At 51.9% G+C, this 23,735-nt stretch overlaps 2 protein-coding genes and 1 pseudogene across 4 annotated transcripts; 2 read left to right on the top strand and 1 right to left on the bottom strand.

The window, feature by feature from the left end:
* Positions 1-392: 392 nt before the first annotated feature.
* CCS (copper chaperone for superoxide dismutase) lies at positions 393-19,677 on the bottom strand. Of its 3 annotated transcripts, XR_004904042.1 has the most exons (10): positions 19,534-19,677; positions 19,133-19,205; positions 13,551-13,688; positions 13,157-13,334; positions 12,280-12,340; positions 8,681-8,758; positions 8,500-8,603; positions 8,169-8,397; positions 754-756; positions 393-405 (listed from the first exon to the last, which is right to left on the bottom strand). XR_004904042.1 is itself a non-coding variant. In XM_028515871.2 (8 exons), the coding sequence occupies exons 1-8, from the start codon at positions 19,570-19,572 to the stop codon at positions 8,244-8,246; spliced, it is 825 nt and encodes a 274-aa protein (XP_028371672.1). In that variant the 5' UTR covers positions 19,573-19,677; the 3' UTR covers positions 7,753-8,243. The 3 variants fall into 3 exon arrangements, 2 of the variants coding, with proteins under 2 accessions (XP_028371672.1, XP_035885633.1); XM_028515871.2 differs by lacking the exons at positions 393-405; positions 754-756 and having other exon boundaries at positions 7,753-8,397; XM_036029740.1 differs by lacking the exons at positions 393-405; positions 754-756 and having other exon boundaries at positions 7,753-8,397; positions 19,529-19,653.
* LOC114501205 lies at positions 2,174-2,316 on the top strand (annotated as a pseudogene).
* Positions 19,659-23,039, top strand: CCDC87 (coiled-coil domain containing 87). The gene has a single exon (XM_028514267.2). The coding sequence runs from the start codon at positions 19,854-19,856 to the stop codon at positions 22,470-22,472; it is 2,619 nt and encodes an 872-aa protein (XP_028370068.1). The 5' UTR covers positions 19,659-19,853; the 3' UTR covers positions 22,473-23,039.
* Positions 23,040-23,735: the final 696 nt, after the last annotated feature.

Raw genomic sequence — 23,735 nt, 5'->3', positions numbered from 1 at the left:
GAAACGCTTGCTCGAGGAACTGCACGGAGCAGTGAGGCTGGAGGTGGGAAACCAAGTGAATCATAGAGCATCAGGATGGGGGTGGGGATTGGGGGGGTGAGACCTTGTAGAATGACTTTGGCCTTCACTCTTGGTGAGGCTGGAGGTCTGATAGGACTTTTCCTTCATTGTTTCCTTAAGTATCCTTATGGCTGCTATTGAAATGGGAAAAACAATGTTGTCTATGCCTTTCTGCCTTCAAGATGTTGAAGAGGATGTGCTGTGTCTTCCAGTGTGAAATCCCGGATTGCCCTTGGTCTTCCAGCCTCCCATTAGAAGCCCTCATCAACTGTGCTGACCACAACACAGGAGCCAGAAATCTGTGTATCATCCCTGTGAAGGGGATCAAGGGACGACTGAACAGGCCTCCCGCCGCGGGTGCGGGTGACGTGGTGATGGGCACAGTCGAAAAAGGCAAACCAGAGCTCGGAAAGAAGGTTCGCCCAGCTGTAGTAATTCAACAACGAAAGTCATGCCGGAGGAAAGATGGTATGTTTCTTAACTTTGAAGGTAATGTGGGGGTCCTAGCGAACGGTAAAGCGAAACGAAAGCTCCGCCATCCCAGGAGCAGTTGCAAAGGAGTGTGTAGGTTTGTGGCCCAGGACGGCATCCAGTGCTGGCAGCACTGCATGGTTGTCTGGTGTATTTGTAAGACAACAACAACAAAAAAATTAAAAATTAGCCCTGGCTGGCGTAGCTCAGTGGATTGAGCACGGGCTGTGAACCAAAGTGTCGCAGGTTCGATTCCCAGTCGGGGCACATGCCTGGGTTGCAGGCCATGACCCCCAGCAACCGCATATTGATGTTTCTCTCTCTCTCTCTCTATCTCCCTCCCTTCCCACTCTAAAAATAAATAAATAAAATCTTTTAAAAAATTAAAAATTACTCCCTAACCCCCCCCAAGAAAAGAAATGAGGAAAAAAAAGAGCGAAAACAGTTGTTTGCTCTGAAAAATTACCATTACTGAAAACATACAGGAGAGAGATGACGGTGACACGAATGGGGCATGCCAATAGAATCCAGGGGAAGTGGTCAGATGTGACAGTAGAGTTGCGATTGGCTGTCAGTCGTGAAAGAGGGATCCAAGATGACGCAGAGCAGCTGGAAGCATTCATTGAGATTCGGACTATTGCAGGAGAGATTTTCTGCAGAAGACTAGAAATTCGGTTTGGGGCCTGATGGGTTTGATAATGCGTCTAAGCCATCCAAGCGCAGATACCAATGACAATTAGATGTGTATCTGCAGTTCAGGGCAAACTCTGAGCTGCGGATCTAAAGTTGTGAGTATAAAGAGCTAATATCTATATTGTACAAAGAACTCTTACAAGTCGATATGGGGAAGAAAGATGAGATAAAGGAGCCAAGGTTATGAACTGGCAATTCTACAGGAAAAGAAGTACAAACGAGGCCCATAATGCAATGTACCGATGACATAGCGTAGAATTGTACATTTCAGACCTATATAATTTCATTAACCAGTGTCACCCCAATACATTTACATTTTTTTCAAAGACTTTATTGATTTACTTTTAGACAGAGGGAAAGGGAGAGAGACATCAGTCGGTTGCCTTTCACACGGCCCCGACTGGGGACCCAGCCCACAACCCAGGCATGTGCCCGGACTTGGAATTGAACCAGCAACGCTTCAGTTCACAGGCTGGCACCCGATCCACTGAGCCAAACCAGGCAGGGCAAATTTAATTTAATTTTTAAAAAGGGAGCACAAATGCCCGATAAACAAGAAACTCCATTGGTAGTCAGGGGAATGCAATTTCCTGAGAAAATGAGAACATTTTTCACCCCTCAGATTTGCAAAAATATTAGAAGATTTATATCTATTGCTGGTAAGGGTGTGAGAAAATAGATTCACACATTGCTGATGATAGTGTGAATTCTGCATCCTTCTTGGGAAGTATTCTGGCAATATTGAACCTTTAAATGTGGTGAGTCTTTAACATAGTAATCCTACTGGAAATGTAGCCTACAGAGAACTCATCAATAAAGATACTGGTATAAATTAACTGATTCTAGCACTGTTTGTAGTAGCAAGTAGTAAAAGCAATCTGAATGTCCATTAAGGGAATTAGGTATCACCTTATGAGAGAACATTTTATTGCTATTAACAGTAGTTCAAAACCCCTGACAATGGGCAAGGAGACACTGATTGGGGGTGTTGCCCTATAATAGCCAGGGGCAAAGGAGACCCACAGTCCTTCCTTCATCCCAGCTTGATGCTTGCGTTGGTGGCCAGAGCTGTCTCATGCCTGGGGCACACTGAAAAAAAAACCCAGTTCAATGTTTATTGATATGGAATGATAACTGTAACGTGAGAGGGAAAAAGACACACACAATGTAATTGTATAATGTTATGTCCTTCTATGTCAAAGGGGAAAAGCCCCTCAGAGATGTGCCTGTTTTTTCGGCATAGAGAAAAGCACTAACTACTCAAGGTGATGAGGTGGGGAGTTCATTTTCTTACTCATTTCCATGTCATTAGACTTTCAACAATGAGCATCTAATTCTTTTATAATGAAAAAATAAAGTATATTTTAAGGAAGAAAAGAGGGGCGTTGCTCCGATACCACTTTGATATCTTCGCAAGTCCGAACTGCTGACAGCGTTCCCAGACTGAGCATCAGTGGGCCCTTAACCACTCCATAAGCAAAACCATTTGAAAGGTGTCATGGGGGCAGTTCCATGTGGGTTCCAGCGTGCTGGTAGGGGTCAGGGTCGGGGTCAGAACAGTGCGCAACAGAAATATGCTGTGAACCCCTGTGTGCACTTTAAAAAATAATTAATAATTAAAAAATGTAATTATAGTGATATATTTTATTTAACCTAATGTATGTTTAAGAACTATCAGTTCATCATGTAATCAATATAAAAATTATTAATATATTATATTCTTGTTGTAAGTCCTTGAAATTCTTTGTGTATGTGTTACAGCACATCTCAGTTTGGTCGAGCCACATTTCAGCTGTTCCGTAGCCACACGTGACCAATAGCTGCCATGCTGGCTAGTGTAGGTTTAACCTTCCTCTTGAAATGGCCTTCAGGTCTTGAAGAGACATCCTTTGGGAAAACAGAACTTCAATGTTGGTGATACGTCTGATTTCTTAAAAGAACGCCATGTCATTTAGAACCAAGTGTGGGGAATGAGGGTAGGCAAGATCACATTCAGGAATATTCACCAGCAAATAGTGTCCAAGCTGCAAAGGATTCTTCAAGATAAGCCAACCTGGCCAGTGTAGCTCAGCTGGCTGGAGGTCATCCCGTCAACCCCAAGACCAAGGGCTCCATTTCCAGTCAGGGTATATGCCTACCTAGGCTGCAGGTTCAGTGCCATTCAGGGCATATCCAAGAGGCAACCAATCAATGTTTCTCTCTCACATCTCCCTCCCCATCTCTCTACAATCAACAAGCACGTCTTCAGGTGAGGATAAAAATAAGTAAGTTAATTTAAAGAAAAAAAAGATAAGTTGAGCCGGGCCAGGCCAGGCTAGCCCAGTGGCTATACAGATGAGATGCATTCGGAAGTGGAGAAGGGGAAGGAGTTGCCGGTCACCGAGCCGGCCGTAGAAAGGGGGCTACGTCGGTGCTCTGACCATTACCCCCGGGGAAGGGGCTACAGCGTGATTTGCCAGCTGTGTGAATGTGAGCTCAAGTCTTCACAGCTGTGGATATCACCTCCTTCACCTATAAAAATTACTGACCTTCTTAGAAGATTTCTTTATTGGGATAAATATATATATACACACAGCCCTGACTGGTGTAGCTCAGTGGATTGAGCGCAGGCCTGCAAACCAAAGGGTGGCCAGTTTGATTCCCAGTCAAAGAACCCATAGTATCCCAACCAGAATTTTATTAACCACCTACTATCTGCTAGGCCTTCTAGTTTCTGAAACAACATTCAGTTAGAACCATAACGTTGTGTATGTGTTTAAAGAAAAAATAACAATCGCCTCTCTTGATTTTTACCATACCTCATACCCACAGTGGATCTATTTCTCTGGTAATGATACTTTCCAGGAGGCTTTGCCTTTTTTAAAAAAAAGATTTTATTTGTTTTTATTTTTAGAGAGGAGAAGGGAGGAAGAAAGAGAGGGAGAGAAATATCAGTGTGTGGTTGCCTCTCACATGGCCCCCACTGAGAACCTGGCCTGCAACCCAGGCACGTGCCCTGACTGGGAATTTGGCAACCCTTTGGTTCGCAGCCCATGCTCAATCCACTGAGCTACGCCAGCCAGGGAGGGCTTCAGGAGGCTTTATCTTCCCTCATATGGTAGCCCAGAGACATAACTTAGCCTATCGTGGCGGTGCCAAATGGAAAGACATTTCTAATAAAATAATATCTATCACATGAAATATCTATAATGAACTGTGTCTTCCGGTCAGCTACGAATGCAGACTGATACAGAGATCTCGCACTGGCAGCTCAAATAGGACTCCTGCTATTGCCACGGGCAACATCATTCTCCAAAATGGTGAGCAACTCTCAGTAACGGTCCAAACCCAACCAAGAACAGAAAAATTCATGGTCCATTAAAACGGTACCAGAAATGCTTTGTTACTTACAAATAAAATAAGTAATAAATAAACTAAGTTCCAATTGTAAGTGTTTTTCACATTCAAGTATATCTAGTGCAACATTGGAAAGTTGTGCAGAAAATGGGACAGTTCTTCATTATGACAGACTATCTTGCACCTGGCAGGTCGGCAAGGCCCCCCAGCCTTTCCCCCACGCACGCCAGGAGCACCCCCCACCCCCACTCAGCACTGTCACAACCAAAAAAACTCCCTCACAAACCCCCATAAGTCCCCTGAGAGGTAGTAGCACCCCCACGGAGAACCAATGACCTAAACCAAATTTTGTAAACTTAGTAAACTTAACTTTGGTGTCAACATGAGAAATGTCCAAACCCATGAGAGTTTTTGTGAGTTTGATTGGGCCAAACTGACGACAATTACAGGGAAGCAAAATCTCAATGGATCGAGAAATGTTCTGGAGAAGGGCAGTTTAACACCGTATTTTCTACATTACAATCGGAGGAGGAGGCCTAAAGGGCTACGTGAAATTCACTGGTGATAGACTGGGGGCGGGGGGGGGGGGGGGGGGCAGCAAAAAAGCCCCTCCGAAATGGGATAAAAAGTAAGAGGAAGGAACAGACACATACTTCTACAGAGGTGGAGTAGGATCATTAACAGTTAGTTACCATAATAACCATAACAATGAGGGGCTCTGGGTTCTCCTGCTGGGGTGGGAGGTTGTGCCCTGGGGGTCTGGAAAAAGGAAATGACTCTGACTTCCCAAAGGTGTGTTATCATAGATGCAAAAAGACAGTAAGGCAGGCTCCGTTAGGGCAAAGGCTGACCTTTGTCAAGGAGATGCAGGCCCAGGGCATGACTGTGTCTGCAAGCCATGACTTGCCCTTAGTTTTCATTTCAGACCATCCTATGCAGCTACTTTTTCCAAATAAGGTAACACTGACAGCTTCCAGGGATTAGGACCTGATAACTTTGGGGATCAACCTATCATAGTCATCAAAATAAAAATTAAAAAGCAATCAGGAAGTCTTTTCAGTGGACGGATACCACTGACGTACATCATAAACACAGGGGCAGGATTCTTTCCTGCTGACGTTGATGGCAGTATTAACAGACAGTAAGACCCTGGGAACCCAAAGCATTCTCCTCCTTGCCTGAAAGCTGAGCTCCCTGCTATGGGCCCTGTTACGGTGCTTCCCTCCTCTAGGGTTTGAGGTATAATCTCTGTCTCTCTGGCTAAGAGACCTTAAGTAGATGACATACATGTATTTATTTTTTAAGATTTTATTTATTTATTTTTAGAGAAGGGAAGGGAGGGAGGGAAACATCAGTGTGTTGTTGTCTCACCCCCTACTGGGGACCTGCCCTGCAACCCAGGCCTGTGCCCTGATTGGGGATTGAACTCGTGACCCTTTGGTTCACAGGATGGCATTCAATCCACTGAGCCACACCAGCCAGGCTGAACCATTTTTATTGTAATAGCTATGTATATTCTTTTCCTAGCAAACTTCTGTTTCTGACAAATGAATCTGTCATTTGTCAGATGCTTTCCATACTTTACAGTGAGAACCAATAGAGTGGTTTAGAGCAGACTTGGAGCCCTGGCTGGCATAGCTCAGTGGGTTGAGCGCAGGCTGAAAACCAAAGTGTTGCAGGTTCGATTCCCAGTCGGGCACATGCCTGGGTTGCAGGCCGTGACCCCCCAGCAACTGCACATTGATGTTTCTCTCTCTTTCTCCTTCCCTTCCTTCCCTAAAAATAGATGAATAAAATCTTTTTTAAAAAAAAAAAGCAGAGTTGGAGCCAGACCACCTGGGCCATGTTACTGCGTGACCTAGGGCAAGTTACATAACCACTCTGGGCTTCCGTTTCCTTATCTGTAACATGGGATAATAATAGACCCTACCTTCCGTGCAAGATTGTCCAGAGGATTAAATGGATTACTGCATGTAAAGCGCTTAGAACAGAGCCTGGCACTTAACAATCACTATCTAGGTACAGTATTAGCTAATGTGCTTACAATTTCCTTTTTAAGTAAGTTTAAAAGATAATCAATCTAAAGACAAGTAACGGGTGAGTGATAGGTACAGATGGTTCGCCGACAGGGCACAAGTCGAGAGGCAACACAAAAATGTCTGAATTTGGCAAAGATTTCCAAGCCGTGCCCCCTGCAGCCCAGGACCCGTCCACTTCTGCTTTACGGATGGGGCTTCGAGATGTTTGGACAGTATTTCTTGATGAAAAACAAAGTTTGCAAAAAAGCACACAGCTAAGAGTTCAGAAGAAAGAAAAGCTAGTAGGACGTTGATTCCTTAGAGATCAAAGCAGAGCGGCAGAGGGCGGGGAGCAGTCGAGCCACGAAAGGGTTAAACCCAGCTAGGCCTCCAGCAGGAAGGCCAGAGGAGGTCAGGGGTTGGCTGCGGGCAGAGTCCGAGAGCAGTTCCGGCAGTGAGGCCGAGGGGGGTAGAAAACCTGGGCCCCAGCATTGAAAAGGATTTGGTTCCCCAGGAAACAAGAGAAGCTGGAAAGCACCCAGCACAGGCTGGGCAGAAAGAGCAGGGCCGGAGGGCTGGGGCCAGAGGCACAGGCGGCTGCAGCCCTCAGGAGAGCCAGGCAGGGCCCGCCCGGGGAGTGGGAGCAGCGCCAGGAGCACCTCAGCCAAGGCCAGCGCGCTGTAGAGCTACCCACCCACCCGCTCCGTGCAGCCAGCGCAAAGGGCACGGTCTGTACCCTGACAGCCCACCACCATGTCCCCGGCGAGCAGCCCGACGCAGCCCAGTGGGGGCGGGGGTGGGGGCAAACGGACGAGTGGGGAGGCCAGAACCCCTGGTCACTGGCCTGCTCCGTGAGTGGGCAGCTTGGCTGGGGCTGCCTCCAGGGCCCCGTTGGGCCTCAGAGTCACAGCCACTGCTCCTTGAACTTACCGTGTGCCAAGCACTCCACTTGTTAGATTAATTAAGAGTCTTTCACTTGTGAGTGAAGAAATCAACTCAAGGAAGCTTAATTTTTAAAGGGTGCATTGGGAAGAGACAGGAGTAGCTCCTGACCCGCAGGTCAGGAGTTAGCTGGCCTCAGGCAAGGCCCAGTGGGGACTCGGAAGCATCTGCCATTGTCTGGCAATCCCTGGGTTCTCCCCTTGCATTTGCCCTTAGGGGGGGTATGTGTGTGTTTAAAGATTTTATTTATGTTTTTAGAGAGAGAGGAAGGGAAGGAGAAAGAGAGGGAGTGAAACATCGATGTGGGAGAGAAGCAGCAATCAGTTGACTCTCGCACGCCCCCCACCGGGGTCCTAGCCACAACCCAGGCATGTGCCTTGACTGGGAATGGCACCGGCGACCTTTCAGTTCATCGGACCACGCCCAACCCGCTGAGCTACACCAGTCAGGGCAGGAGGTGTGTAGGTTTAAATCCAGTTTATTTGTTTTTTGTTTGTTTGTTTTGGCTCCAAAAGCCAAGAGCTGGCCTTTGAAGTCCCAGGCAGCAGGGACTGTGTTCACCAAGCCCGTGGAAAAACAGTTCGATATGAAAATAAAGCTTTCATTTGCCCAAGGGAGCCTCACAGCATTCCCCCGCACACCCGTATCCCTGCCCTCCTCCGCCTGGAAGAGGATGGCATCCAGCCAGGAGGAGAGTACCGGGGCCTGAGGCTGAGGCCCTGCTCAGAGGTGTGCAGGAGGCTGGGCCGGCCCCTTGCGCCCCTCGCCAGCGATGGGCCGGCCTCGCTCTTCCCAGATGGTGAGGCCGTCGCAGGAGCAGATCTGCTTGGGGTTCTGGAAAAGGCCAGCGGAGCGTGCGATGATGCCACAGGCCAACCTGCAGACGAACACGTGGTCAAGAGCAGGCAGGCACTTGTCCGGGCCCCTCGCGGGTCTGGCTGGCAAAGCACGGCTTCCTGCAGGGGGCGGCGTCACCCACCTCTTCCCTGAGTTCCCCGTGATCTTGGATAAGGGATGGCCTCCTCGGCCCAGGTCGTCTTCTCCCTCATCGATGACCAGGCTTCGTCCGATCACATCCCACACCTTTGAGGGGAGACGGAGCGGCCTCAGACAGCAGACCCATCTGGGAGGAAAGACCCTCATTTCCTTTCCCCCCTTACCTTCAGCTGCTCGTCCTCTATCCTGAAGGTGGCTCGGCCGTCGGCATCCGCGTGGACATTTCCTAGGTCTCCCCGGTGCTGCAATAAGACCCGGGGCGGGGGGAGGGGAAAGCACATGGGGCACAGCTGCTAGGTGATGGCTCCCCAGTATCTGATTCCACTCCCCAAAAGTACCAGCGTCCTCCTGTGGGTGCAGTCAGGTAAAAGGAAGGGACGCCCAGGACACAAAGATGCCAACTGGAAGCTCCCTCCCTGGAGCTGAAATCCCGGGTGGAATGACAGCACCCTGGAAAGAGCCCTGACCCGCATCTAGGAAGCCATGCCCCCTGGACCAGGCTGTTTCTCCCGAGAGGTCACTGCCCGGCCTGGCACCCTGGCCTCGGAAGCTAGCCCCGTCCCTGCTTCTTTCCAAGCCGGGTTCACCAGCCCCCTGATGACTCTGTGAGCCCTTGGCAGTCCGCAGTTCCCCTGGGCTTCGGCTGGCCGTGCCTGGCTGCTTGCCACCAGAGGCAGCCAGCATCCCTTCTCTGACGTCCTGCTTCCAGGAACAGAGAAGAAACAAGGGACAAGGGGCCAGTCCTGCCTGTCCTCCCCTGCCCCCTGCCCCCCCAGAAGCTGGCTCTGTACGCCTTCTCCCTGGAAGGCAATAAAAATGCTGCAACACATCTACTGAGCACCCCCTAAATCAGACCCCCTCTGCCGGGCATGGGGGTGCACACGCAGTCACCACCCTCCAGGGGTTCGCAGCTCGGAGGGAGACAGATGCAGAACAGATGAGTGATGACGACACATGGGGTTGGGACAACAGTGAGTGTGTATTCTGGTGACAAGACCTTGCTGGTGGGTCACAGGCTCACATCTGTGCAAATAAATCGTCCCCAACCTGCCACTTCGGGCAGCAGCAAGTGCCTGTCCTGTGCCTGTGTGGGCTGGCACACAAGACCTCGCTGCACAGCATGGTCACAAAGCACGTCACTGTGCGCACGATGGCCTGGACGAGCAGCCAGAAGAGCCACTTCTGCGTTATCCTGCTTCCCGGAGAGATGCCTGCTGCCTACACCTGGTGCTTCTGCTAGGCCCTGTGTTGGGGCTTTCACCGTAGAAAGACAAGGAAGGGGAGGCAATGACACAGAGCCTTGAGAGTTCTCAGGGCTTGGCTGAGGGAGCGGCAGCGGGCAGAGCGGCTCAGAGACGTGCATGACTCAGCAGCAGAGGGTCAGGAGAGGCAGCCTTTCCAGTCCCTCCCGTACATGAGGGTGGGCGGAGCCGGGCCAGTGGCCTTGAGTGCCGCACCAAGCAGCCTGGCGGGGCCCATACCACCAGGCACTGGAGAGCCAAGAAGGGGTTCAGGCACAGGCACGACATGGTGACCCCATGCTTTGGAGCAATCCCTTCAGTATGGTGTATGAAAAGAAAGGACCGGAGGAGGACAAGGAGAGAAGGGAAGGAAGCTGAGAGCATGTAGGGGGCATGCAACAGGACAACCAGGCTTGGACGTAAATTCCCACACTGAGCACATTCCCATGGGGCCCAAACCAGATGCTGAAATCCACAAGGAACCTGTCGGTCGTCACGGCGGCCTTGGCCACGCAGCTCCTGCTCAGGTCCTCCTCTGTCTATATCCAGGGCTTGGGCACAATGGGGCAGCTGGCTCCACCTCCTTCTGCTTCCCGGCCCTGAGAGGGGCCTGGGGCAGGGCATGGGTTGTAAGGTGGTCTCTTGCCCTTCAAAAGCCTCCACAAGAGACACGGGCTGCCAGCTCCCAGGTGCTCCTCGCTGGCTCGTGCCTCCAGGGCTCTGCCTGCGGTGTACCTCACCTGCCTAATTCTTGCTCTGCCCCTTTCAAGCATCAGTGAGGCAGACAGCCTCCAAGGTGCACCTCCCCCATGTTCACAGCCTCGTCTGCTCCCTGCTCCGAGTGTGGGCTGAACCCGGTGTCGTTTCCAAGATTAGGTTACAGGAAAAGTGTGGCTTTCATCTTGCATGCCGTCTCTCACTTCCTAGCTCCGGGGGAAGCCGGCTGCTGTGTTGTGAGCTGCCCCAGGGAGAGGCCCAGGTGGCAAAGGACGGAGGTCTGGCCAACAGCCGGGGAGGCCCCGAGCCTGCCAACAGCAACACGAGGGAGGGTGGGAGCAGATCCTCCCCACCTCGGGCCTGGACGTGGCTGCAGCCCGGGGGCGGGGGGGGGGGGGGCAGCAACACGGTGCGATGCTAAATGCTTGTTGTTTTAAACCCCTCGGTTTGGAGTCATTTGCTTCATGGCAACAGACACACTTGAACACAAGCACGGCTTTCCTCCCACTTTGGGCTTGGGGGAGGAGGAGTAACAGCTTCTGACCATGAGAAATGTGACGGAACGGTCAAAAGTCCAAACAACCTGTTACAACGAGTTAGAACAAACACATGCCATGTTTTCATTTGTCTTGTGGTGGAAGAACGCAAGCGTTCATCCAGATAGAAAATAGAAACCAAGGAAGCCAGTGAGTCCTGGAGGGTGTGGAGTGGAGCCACCTGCTCTCGGGACCAGGACCCAGGGCCGGCCTGGCACTGAATCCGGCAAAGGGGAAAAACACGCCACGGGAGAAGTGGAGGTGTTAGGTGTGTGAGGACACATCGAATCACAGGGAGCAGATGCCACCCTCCGGTCTGACAAAGTGACAATTTGGTGTTAACAGGTCTCCGACACCTCTCGCTATCACTTTAACAAAGATCAAGGGGACCTGCTCCGTCCCTAGCAGGGCTCAGAACACGTTTTAAGCCCTCACTGATTTATTTCTACAATGATCCTCCGATTAAAGCTAGAAGTACTGGTTTTCCATTCTCTGTGAATATCAAGTTTCTCGTTAAAAAAACCCAATCTACCTCCATTACATAAAATGTTGTCTTGTTTTGCTCCAAAATAATAATGAAAGGAGGCCCCGTGGTGTCGGTGCAACGGGACTGGCCACGGGCGGTGGCCCCTGAAGCTGGGTAACAGGGACCTGGGGGTTCGGGATGGTAGTTTCTCTCCTCTGGAATGTCTGAAACTTTCTGTCATAGATGGAGGCACTAAAAATAACTGTAATTCACCTAAGGAAAAAAAGTGAGTCCATTTAAATCAAAGCATTGAGTAACTGACAGAACAAGCAGTACTCGGATAAGGCAAAAGTCATTAGGGCAGCATGTGACCTGCCCATGGGGAAAACACTTCTCCAGTGAAAACGAAATTCCAGGACCAGGAGGAGGCGGAGCACCGGAAGAGTGGCCTGTGGAGTGCAGGGAAAACCTTCCATTTCTACGCTGTCACTTCTCTAGGGAGCTTTCCCACTGCCTGTGCCCCTCAGGCTGTGTCAGGGGCTGGGGCTCTGGGCCCCCAGGGCCCCCAGCCAGGGTCCTCTCGCTGTGCTGCAGCCAGAGTGCTGGGTGGTCTCCCCCGCCCAGCTGTGAGCTCCTGGGGGCAGCCCCTGGCTGTAGAGAGTGTCAGTCAATGCTTGTAACTGGAACAAAATACAGTGGGGACCAAAAAGGAATCTCACTCAAAGGTTCCGAGAGATGCCTGCCCTGCCTCTGAGACCTCGGGGCTCTGCCTCAGCCCAAGCCTCACACAGTTGGACACTTACCCGGTCAGCGTCCTGGGGGCCCCCATGAGACATTCCATCAGGGTTAAAGTGGTCCCCGCAGCTAAGAATAAAAAGTAGCAGGTAGGCAGTGAAACAGAAGCCCACAGGGCAGGTGATCCATCCTCTCACTTTAATTACATTTGTTTCATCCATCCATCCGTCCACCCATCCACCCATCCATTCATTCATTCAACAAGCATTCTGTGCCAGGCTTTGAGCTGAGGGCACTAAGAAGAATCGAGCCCTGGCTGGTGTGGCTCAGTGGACTGAGCACCGTCCTACAAACCAAAATGTCACCGGTTCGATTCCTAGCCAGGGTGCAGCCTGGGTTGTGGGCCAGGTCCCTGGTTGGGGACACGCGAGAGGCAACCAATCAATGTATCTCTTGCACACAGATGTTTCTCTCCCTCTCCTTTTGCCCCTCTTCCCCTCTAAAAATAAAGAAATAAAATCTTTTTTTTTTAAGAAGAATCAAACATGGGTCCTGCCCTCAGCTTCTAGGGGAGACAGAAATGAGTCATCAACCAGCAGTGTTATAGCATGACAAACACCACGACACAGGGACCTGCCTTCCCCACATCCAAGAGTCACCCTCCATCTCGGAGGCAGTAAGGTGGCTATGAGCAGGAACATCAAGGTCAGATTTTGGGTCAAATCTACTTTTTAAGTGCTCTGAGGCTTCTGACAAGTCATTTAACCTCTTTGACCCTCAGTTCCCCCATCTGTAGACTGGGCCTGTATGTACATGCCGCACAGAGTACTTATGAGGACTATACAGCGTGAAAGGGTGCCCAAGGGCTGAATACAGCCTCTTACACATAGTGGGGACACAACTGGGGTGATGAGGATGCTGCAAGGGAGGTTATGGATGGCTTACCTGTTGCAGTCCCTTGTGAGGTCCCCGAACTGATGGACATGGAGTCCGTGTGGCCCAGGCTCCAGGCCATCAATGCTTCCCTCGATGATGCACTGCTCAGGGCTGAGCTGCAGGAAGCGCACCACGCCCTGCACAGGGCCAGGTCCTCCTACAATGGCCACTGCTGCCCCCAGATTCTCTGCAAGATAGGGGGCACCTGGGCTGGTGTGCCACCTCACCCAGCCCCACCCTTCCATCAGCTGGGGAAGGGCAAGGAGAGAGCCCCACGGTAACTTTCACAACTTCTCCAAAGCCTCTCCAACCCAAAGCCACAAAATCCTATGGTTAGGTTTAAACCAGCCCCTGGCCGCCTCCCTCCCAGAAAGGCAAAGCCAAGGCCACAGTGGTTACTCACGCAAAAGGCCACTGCCCATGCCCTTGAGTACCGCCTGCCGCCCTGTCCCTTCTAAGAGGGCTTGCACCTCCTGGCTGGGCAGGGTGGTCTGCACCAGGACCGTCTGGTTCTCCAACTGCACCTCTACACTCTGGACACCTGGGAGGAGAGAGAGGGCAGAGGGCAGAAGGGGGGCTGCCAACCCTGCGCTGGGGACAGGCAGGAGAGAGACAGAGTGGGTGACCCCTGTCCCCATCTACACCAACCTCCCATGGCTGGAGGCAGGCTCGGAAGCTGCCTTCCGTAAGGCCCTTGATCTCTCTGAGGCTGCTTCTTTGCAAATAAAGTGGGGATAGTGTCACCTCACTCCCAGGATTGTTATGAGTCCTTAGCGCATGCCAGGCATTGTTTATAACTTTGGAAACATAGATAATTCTTTTAAAAAATGTCTTTAGAAAAGCAGGCTATCAGACCCACATTGTTCATAATAGCCAAAGGTGAAAACAACCCAAATGCCCATCCACTGAGGAATGGATACACGACACGCATTATTTCAGTACAACGAAGCACTGTTCAGCCAGAAAAAGGGACAAGGCACTGCTGGGTGCTACGACACGGACGAACCTTGAAAACACTGTTGTGGGAGAGCCAGTCACAGACGGCCACATATGAGATGATGCCATTCGGGGAGAAATGTCCAGAATAGGCAAATCTATAAAGACGGAAAGTAGGCTGGGGGTAGGGGAATAGGAGGGAGGCAGCTAAAGCGTTCAATTTCTTCATGAGCTGGTGAAATATAAAATCGATAGTGGTGACGATTGTACAACTCTGTGAATATACTAAAAGCCACTGAACTGTATGTTTTAAAGGGGTAAATTTTGTGATATGTGAGTTATCCATCAATAAAGCTCCTATCACCATCATCCTGAGAAATGACATTTTCTGAGTGTGTACTGCGGGCTTTTTCATACTTTATCTGAAGTAACTCCTTCCATGCCCAAGCAATCCCATGGGTTGGGGACAGAGAAACTAAGACATTTTTTTAAAAGATTTTATTTATTTATTAATTTATTTTAGAGAGGGAAGGGAGGGAGAAAGACAGAGAGAGAGAGAAACATCAATGTGCGGTTGCTGGGGGCTGTGGCCTGCAACCCAGGCATGTGCCCTGGCTGGGAATCGAACCTGTGACACTTTGGTTCTCAGCCCATGCTCAATCCACTGAGCTACACCAGCCAGGGCGAAACTAAGAAATTTGCTCAAAGTCACACTATAGTAAATTGTGGGATCTGCTAGGGTTCCTCCCAGGCACCCCAGCTCCGGAGCCCAGGTGCTTCCCCTGGACGCTGCTCACCTGGGAAGCAGCCCCCAGCCTCTGGGCAGGCTGGGACCCCTTCCTCTGCCCTCGGGCTGCCACTTGCCTGCGTAATTCACACTGCACTGATCCCCGCCCTCTGTGCGGGCGCAAGCTCTGTGTGTTCCACAAGGGTCAGGGTCAAGTGTCAGCGTGTCTCAATTGGCCCCCAAATCCCGAAGTCACCCCTGTGTGTGCACAGCCAGTGGGACAATTCTGACGCATGCTCAGCTTTGACGAACATCGAGCCAACTCAAAGAAGGATGAGAGGGGCTTCTTTCCTTCGGGTATTTGGGGCTCCCGAGCCTTTTAAGAGGACTCTTGAATCCTCAGCCAGTTCAGAGGGGATGGGCTAGAAACTCTAGATGGTGCTCTTACCTGGAGGGCTAATAATCATTCTGGGTTGATCTCAGTGTGTTTGCTGCGCTGGGGAGTAAAGCCCGGGGGAGCCGTGGGCAGCCCAGGAGACAAGGGTTAAATGTGGTGTTCAGCTAGTGCTCTGTGAACTCGGCGCTACACTGACTGTTGGCCTTCCCTTCAACCTTGGGTTCCCGGCTCCGTATTCTTTCAACCAATGTGTACTTGGCGCGGAGGAGGCCAGGGTCGGGGAAAGCGCTGGTCCTAGTCCTCAGGGCGCTCACAGGCTGTGGGAGAACTCAGACTACGCCTAGGTGAACCATCAGGCAGAGAAGAGAATAACCATTCCCAAGGTACAGACCAGGTGCCTCGGCTGTTCAGATTCCTCCCTGCTTAAAGGAGGCAAAACTGGGAAGTGCTCCTGGGAGGGGGCAGCGCCTGAGAGACAGGAACCTCTGGCTGTGGCTACACAGGTCTCATTGGCTTGCTCCTTCAGACCCCCCGCAGCGCCCCTGAGCCTGCTGGGAGCGGGCAGAATGCGTGCGAGATCAGGCGGGCAGGCCCGTCGCCTCCCCTGCAGGAACAAGGCAACCCTGGGAGCATGTGAGATCTTGCTTCCCGCCACATGGTGTCATCGGTTTGACTCAAACTCATTAAAATTCTCTAAAAAAAAAAAAAAAAGGAACGAGGCAACCCTGTGAGAAGGAAACCCTCCCAATAACCAAACTGTGCCTCCCTTCACACAACGTCTCATCCTGGGCCACCCAGCAGCCTGCGAGGCCTTGGAGCTCCGGGTCCACGGAGAGGTGCCTCTTGATGCAAAGGGGCTGCCGGGAGGACGGATGGCGGGGAACTCTTGTGGCCTGAGCCTGCAGCGTGTGGCGAGAGCTGTGCGCTCTGCTTTACACCCATCAGGACAGTGACACCGTCCTCACGTGGCAGGTGAGCAAACGAGGCTAGAAGCTCACACAACTAGCTGGAGGTCGCAAAGCTTGGAAGGCCTCTGGGAATATATCCGAAGGAACCCCAAACACTAATCGGAAGAACATAAGCACCCTGTGCTCACTACAGTTGTGGCGTTATTTACAATCGCCCAGACACGGGAGCAGCCCGGCTGTCCCTCAGCAGACGAGGGGAGACACCGACCGTCGGGCATTTACACAATGGAATTCTACTCGGCCATAAAAAGGAAAACTTTACCTTCACAACAGTATCGACGGACTTGAACCTAGACTTTAATTTTAATGCCATGGGAAGCCACTGGGAGAGGCCATAGTGGACAGTGGTGGGGAGTGTGGGCTCTGGAGTTGAAATCCTTAGTTTGCTACATACTAGCTGTGTGGCCCTGGACAAGTTACTCAACATTTCTGTTGAACTTTCTATTCAGGTTCTTCACACGCAAATGGAGACAGTAATACTATCTACTTCCGGGGGTTACTGAAGGCATAAATGAGTTATTCATATATAGCACTTAACACTGTGCCCAGCCCATGGGAAGCTCTCAAACATTATTACTTCTAGAAGATTCTACACAGGGCAGCCACGTTACCTAATGTGTGATTTCAAAATCACTCTTGCTTTTCTTTTTTTTTAAGTATTCTCACTTGAGGACATTTTTTTTTCATTGCTTTTAGAGAGAGAGAAAGGGAGAGAGAGAAGCGTCAATGAGAGAGAAGCATCGATCAGCTGCCTGCCCCATGTGCCCAGGCTACATGTCACCACCAGGGACCGCACACGCCCAGACCCGGGATCATATGTGCCCGGACCGGGGAATAGAACCTGCAACCTTTCGGCTTTGATGCTCCAACCAACTGAGCCATATGGCTGGGGCTCCTTCTGGCTTCTGTATGCAAAAGTGATCAGAGTGGGCAACAGAGGTGACAGGGCACCCAAAGATGAAGCTCTTCGCCTGGGAGAGGTGGGGTGGCTTGGACTGGTGTGAAGGCCAAAGTACGGAAAAAGAGAGGCTGGATTCTGAGTATGTGTCAGACACACACAGCAGACAAAACTTGACGACAGATGAGCTTCGGGGCAGGTGGGTCCCTGATCTGGGGTCTCTTAAGAAGAGCCGACTCTCTGCTCCCGTAGTGGGAGGGCTCCAGGTGGGAGGCTCTGTGTGACTGTGCACCTCCTGAGCCTCCGACCTGAGTGGGAACCAAGAAGCTGGCCCTCCAGCTATGCAGCAGTTCGGCTTGGCTGGCGAAGCCCAGAGTGTGGCCGAGCCAGCCCTGGTTCAGCTCAGAACCCAGTGAGAGAGAAAAGATAAGCCCACAGTGAACTCCAGGGTGTGTGATAAGGGTTCAAAAAAGTGGGCCTTGGGCTGGGAGTTCCTCCCACTTACACCCAGAAGGGGAACAGAGCTCGATTCTCCAAAGCCCCAGGCCACCGAAAAGGGCAAATTCCTCACCCCTCTCAGCCCATGAAAAAGCCAGGCTGGTTCCAGTTACCCAGAACAGAAAATGTAGCCACCAGAAGTGTTTTGCTATGCCTAAGAAATCTGCTGAGGGCGAAAAACTGCTGTGTCCAACAAGAAGTCGAGCTGTTTGCTCTCCCAGCAAGAATGGTTTACAGGAAGTGGGGAGCCCAACATTCTCAGAAACCTTTGATCAGAGCACCGCACCCGAGGTGGGATGGCTCAGTCTTCTGAGACACTCACCCATCATCCCCAAACACACAGCAAATCCAACTTCAAGACTGTGCTTTCCTTCCTCCACCTAATCGGATCACCACCTGTAAGCCCTTCCTCTTACAATTCCCAAGGTTCACTGTGTTCTCACCCCATGCCAAACACTTTTCTAAAGTGCTAATTGTAACTAATTTACTCTTCAGGACAATCCTCCAGAGTAGCTTCCATTATCATGCCCAATGAAACACTAAAGAAACAGAGTCACAGCCCTGGCTGGTGTGGCTCAGTGGACTGAGCGCAGGCCTGTGAACCAAAGGGTCGCCAGTTCGATTCCCAGTCAGGGCACATGCCTGGGTTGCAGGCCAGGTCCCCAGTGTGGGGCACTCGAGAGGCAACCACACAACTGATGTTTCTCTCCCTCTCTTTCTCCTTCCCTTCCTCTAGGTATAAAATCAAAAGTAAGGAAGGGAGGGAAGAAGAAAAACTTGCATACCTAAAGTTCCAGTGCCACAAAAAGGGAATCTGAATCCAAACAGTCTAACTCTAGAGCACATACCCCTAACAGCTATGACACACTCTGCCCTACACAGAGCTGAGTGCCACCACTGTCCCAGCTTTAGAACCCACCTAACCTCACGCCTCCCCAGACCTGCCCTTCCAGGAGTAATGCTTGTGCGCTCATCTTTACCTAAGGCAGGAATGTGCCTGAAACACGTGTGAACCCTTCCCCCTAAAAAGCCCCCAGTGCCTGGTCTATAGCTCCTGAATGACTTGACGAACATTTAACAGAAGCAAAGGAAGGTGGTTCCCGGTGCCATGCTGGTGGCTCTGCCTTCTCAGATCTTTCCGGATGTGCCAGGTCACCTCCAGGCCAGCTAGCTAGCTGACTTTTAAGAATCAGGAGCTGCCTAGGGTGAGACATGGCCAGGGCTGCTGTTTGCTTTATCAAGATTATGCTGTTTCACAAGCAAAAAGTGCTCGTTTTTCAGGGAACTCCTTCTGTAGGCAAGGCTATATTCGGTCCAGCCCTTACTCTCCAGGCATGTGAGGCTTAAGACACCAGAAGGACAGGCGGTTGCTGGCAGGGCAGGCTTGAGACCTGTAGTCCAGGCTCTGCCTCTGGGGCTCTTGTGTGACGCTGAGAACAATCTCCTCTCTCTGGGTCTCAATTTCTACATCTGTAAAATGGGAGTATGGTCGGCCTAAGAGATTTGTCTACCTATCCCAGAGGCCTCTGGACGGTCCACAGAAAATCTATTTGGCTCCTACCTGCCACTCCTTGCAGGGACTTGCGCACCGCGTCCACACAGCTCTGACAGGTCATCTGCACCGCGAACTCCAGCTGCAAGGGCGGCAGGTACCGACCGATGAGAGATGGGTACCCCTCTCGCATGACCCTGTTTCACTACTTCCCCTACGACTACCCCAAAGGCCTGGGGAACGTCCCACGTGACTCCTCCTGAAGCGCCTTCTTCATTATCACTCATTTCAGGACCAACACTTTCCAACATTAACGCCAAAAACCCTGCTACTCTCGCACTCTTTTCATGCTGGGGCCTCGGGCCCCGCCCCTGGTGCCCGCTTCTTCCCCTCTTCTCGTGTTAACGATCACCCCTAGGGGTCGAGGCGAACTGCCCCGCTAGGCTCCCACAAGAGGCTTCGAACCTCACCGTGCAAGCGGTTCCACGGTCCCCCGAGTCCGATGCCATCTTGAATGCAGTCACTGGCCAGAGGACGCGAACAGACGGATTCCTGTAGCGTAAACCCAGTGCACAGTCGCTAGGAGGCGGAGCCTCGTTAGCCAGGCTTTGCCCCGCCCCCTGGTGCGCGCGCACGCAAGGCCTTGCCCTCCTTCGCCCCGCCCGCGTCAACAAAGGTCTGCGTTTGGCGTGCCCTGGCAGCGCAGGCGCACTCTGGCCATTTGGTCCTTGGTTCCCTTAGTAACCGCTCGGCCGCCTCGGGTCTTACAACGGGCTCCGCCAGCGCTAAAATGGAGCCTTTTAAACCAGAACCCGAGCTCCAGCAGTGTTACCACCGGTTGCTGCGTCCGCTGTCGCTCTTCCCCAGCAGAACGACAGGCTCACAGTCTCAGAAGCGCCTCCTGCAGGAGGTCCCGATGCTACCGTCCCTGCCCGTCTCGCGGCTGACGGTGGCGTCGCTGTGCCGCCAGGTGGCCAAGCGGCTGGCCAGCTGTGGGCTGGAGGAGCAGATGCCTCCTGAGGGCCGACAGCGTTTCACAGAGGTCATTTTGGACGAGCTGAAGTGCAGCTGGCGGGAGCCTCCCGCTGAGCCTAGTCTGAGCCACCTGAACAACCAGAGGCTGCGGAAGCGGCTCCTGGTTTACGTGCTGCTCAGCTGCGAGCGGCTCTTCTTATGTTACCTGCACCTGCTGAAGACCAGGTCGACCTCCACTTATGTCTACACTGAATCAGCCACGCTCACCCGGCTGGCCGCCAGCCTCGCCAGGGACTGCACGGTGTTCCTCACCAGTCCCGAGGTCTACCGTGGCCTGCTCGCTGATTTCCGTGCCCTGCTGAAAGTAGAGGAGGCCCAGGGCGGCATATTAAAACTGCGCTCCTTCAGCTCCCCTGGGGCTGTCAAACCACCTCCTCACAGCGCCCGCTTGCCCCAAATGCCATGCTGCCACCTCAACCTGAACTATCTCATCCAGCTCAGTCGCTCGCAAGAGTTTCTCGGAGAACCTGAACCCGACCCAGTGAAGGAACTGAAGTCCATCCCCCAGCTGAAGAGGAGAAAGGCTCTCCCCTGGCTGTACGCCATGCAAAAGAAGAAAGCCAGCTTCACTTCCTCACAGACCGAGTCGCAGCCTGGGGGCCCCGTAGCTCTCACCAGTGGGTCTCCCCTCACCTCCCATTTGCTTCTCTACTCCCAGCTCCAGAAGAGCCAGTCCACGCCCTCTCTGCGTGAGGGCTGGACGCTAGCAGATGAATTGGGTCTTTCTTCCATCTCCCCTCGTCCCGTAACCCCGTTGGTCCTGTTTGCAGAGAGCAAACCAGAGCTGGTGGGGGACATGGTGGCCGAGGACCTGAAGCAGATGATGAAGAACATGACATTGGAGTGGACTCCCTACTCACCAGTAGAGTCAGGCATGCCCCCACTCCTGGGGGCCCAGACCCACCACTCGGCTGCAACACATCCCATGGAAGAGCTCCAGAGAATGTTGAATGAGGAAGGAGAAACCTCTGGGCAGTGGGGTCCCCAGTCCTCCAAATCCCCTCCACTCCATCCACAGCCAGTGACTGTTACTCTGAAGCTAAGAAATCAGGTGGTGGTCCAGGCAGCTGGTGTACAAGTCTCGGAGAGAAAGTTTTTGGATTCCTTCCACGTTGAGGAGGCCGGAGCCCTATACAACCACCTGGCTGGTGAACTGGACCCCCATCTGATCGAGAAAATGGATGTCGATCGCTTTTTTGGTAATAGCATTAAGGAGGTCTACAAGGAGTTGATGAGCAGTGTCTCTACTGACCACTTGTCTTTTGACCGGGGACCCCTGATTGAGCCTGCAGCCAGTAAAGACTGGTCCATGTTCCTGGTCTCAGCCTTTCTGCGTCAAGAACGGCAGTATCACCTCATCAACCCCAAGCTGGCTGGTCTTTTCTCCCACAGACCAAACACTTTACAGTCCAACCCCGAGAGGACGTCCTCCCTGCCATCACTCCAAGCAGGCAAAGGCTGGGAGGTGCCATCAAACAAGACCACAGCGGTGAACTGGTGGAAGGCCACCCTGTCTGCGGATGACTATTTCAAGTACCTCACCAACCAGGAGACAGACTTCCTCCATGTCATCTTCCAGATGTATGAAGAGGAGACTCCCGTGGAGATCGTAGCCCCTGCCAGAGAGTCCCTGAAGATTCAGCCCCCACCTCCGCTGCAAAAAGATGAAGAGCCAGACTTCATGCCAGGAGAGTGGGATTGGAACACAGTGCTGGGGCACAGCCTAGAAACTAAGAGGCCCAACCTCCCGGGAGAACCCGTCAAAATCCTCAGCCTGCAGAAGCGTCTGGAGCGGTTGTGGTCCATGCTCGAGGTTCCCAGCAAGGACCGGTTGGACATGGCCATCAAGTACAGCTCCAATGCCCGTCTGAGGCAGCTGCCTTCATTGGTGAGCGCCTGGGAGCAGACCCTGCAGCCCATTCAGCGGCGGGAGATGTGGCTGGGGAAACTGGAGTGGTTTGAGCGGCAGGCTTCCGACCCCAACCGTTTCTTCCAAAAGACTGACTCGGAACTGAGTCGCTTCCTGGAGGAAAATCACATCCGCGACCATCTACACAGGAAGCTCAATCTAATGGAGGCCCCTTTGGTTTCGCTCCTGAAGGAGGTCGAATTAATCTTTGGTGAGCCAGTGACCTTCAAGGGCAGGCCTTACCTGGACAAGATGAAGCGTGACAAAGTGGAGATGCTCTACTGGCTGCAGCAGCGGCGGCGGGTGCACCACCTGGTCCGGGCGTGGAAGGCCTCCCACCAGTCAGCCAGGATGAGGAGGCGCGGCAGCCCACCGTTAATAGCCCCTGGGAATAGTCCCAGGCCAAGTGCCTTCAAATCCCTCCCTCGCCCCCCAACACCCCGAGGCTCCACCCAGACCTCTTGACGGCTTTGCAAGAAGAAATATCTGGGAGCGCAGGCTTCAGGAACACTGCGCTTCCCGCTACCGAGGGACTGAGACTAACACTTTATTTTGACCGTGCCGTTCTCATCAGAGTCCCCAAGACCAGTGTGCCCATTTATGTCAAACTGAGCACAATGCACCCAAAATCGCATGTTTCAAAAGAACCGAGACCATTGCTTGGAGTTCATTGTAAGGAGAAATATCAGACAGAGCCAAACTGCCACCTTTGGAAAGCCTCGGCATGTCTCTCACACTGCATTAAACCGGCTGATGGAGATCCAAATCAAACGGCTCTGTGACGTGATGGTTAGGGGCTGGGGCTCTGGAGTGAGTAAATCTGAGTTCAAACCCCGGCTGTGTAACCTTGGCCACATTACTCACCCTCTCTGCACCTGGACCATCATATGTCAGGTGAGGGGTCGAGTCTAGGTTGTCACTTCTTCTAGTTCTAGCATAAAAATGTGATTGATTTTTTCTTACCAGTTAATGCAAGCACATGATACAAAGCACATGGTACAAAGCACACAATGGTTTGTCCTGAAAAGTCAGTCTCCTTTCCGTCCTTAGCTCTAGAACCTCAGCTCCCCTGCCTGCGGGGAACAGCTGTTACCAGGTTCCTGTGTATCTCTCCATTCCCTTAGTCAGTGAATCATTGTTGAGTATCTGCTAGTTATTTTATGCTTGGTTTATATCACTGAACAAGACAAAAATTCTTTTTTTAAAGATTTTATTTATTTATTTTTAGAGAGGGAAGGGAGGGAAAGAGGGAGACAGAGAGAGAACATTAATGTGCGGTTGCTGGCAGCTGTGGCCTGCAACCCAGGCATGTGCCCTGGCTGGGAATCGAACCTGCGATGCTTTGGTTCACAGCCTGCGCTCAATCCACTGAGCTACGCCAGCCAGGGCAAGACAAAAATTCTTACCCTTTGTAGAGTTTACATTCTACTAGAGGGAAACAGACAATAAAGCATAAACACAGCCCCTAAGTGCACTGAGTGATAAAATATTAGCAGGTGATGAGTACTGTGGAAAAAAGAAAAAGTGTAGGGTACGAGGAAATAAAGGATGAGGGTGTGGCTTTAATGAGGGCAGTCAGTATACGCCTCAGTGAGAAGGTAAGATGTGAGCAAAGGGTTGAAGGAAGGGAAGAAATGAACCCCACAGACATCTGGGACAAAAATGTAACTGACAGCCACTGCAAAACCCTAAGGCAAGTGGACGCCTGGGGTGTCTCAGAGAAGCAAG

Source organism: Phyllostomus discolor, chromosome 6 (genome assembly GCF_004126475.2).
Source record: "Phyllostomus discolor isolate MPI-MPIP mPhyDis1 chromosome 6, mPhyDis1.pri.v3, whole genome shotgun sequence".
Taxonomy (NCBI): Eukaryota; Metazoa; Chordata; class Mammalia; order Chiroptera; family Phyllostomidae; genus Phyllostomus; species Phyllostomus discolor.
Note: the sequence above shows the minus strand (reverse complement) of the source record. Positions and strands in the feature narration are given on the sequence as shown.

What these genes read in the sequence shown, in the direction of transcription:
- CCS (XM_028515871.2), bottom strand. Translation starts at nt 19,572, where the DNA reads ATGGCATCGGACTCGGGGGACCGTGGAACCGCTTGCACG. An exon ending in GTCCCTGCAAGGAGTGGCAG is followed by an intron (nt 13,689 to 19,132) that starts GTAGGAGCCAAA and finishes CTCTCCTCCCAG; the next exon opens with GTGTCCAGAGTGTAGAGGTG. An exon ending in CTCACAAGGGACTGCAACAG is followed by an intron (nt 12,341 to 13,156) that starts GTAAGCCATCCA and finishes TTTTATTCTTAG; the next exon opens with CTGCGGGGACCACTTTAACC.
- CCDC87 (XM_028514267.2), top strand. Translation starts at nt 19,854, where the DNA reads ATGGAGCCTTTTAAACCAGAACCCGAGCTCCAGCAGTGTTACCACCGG.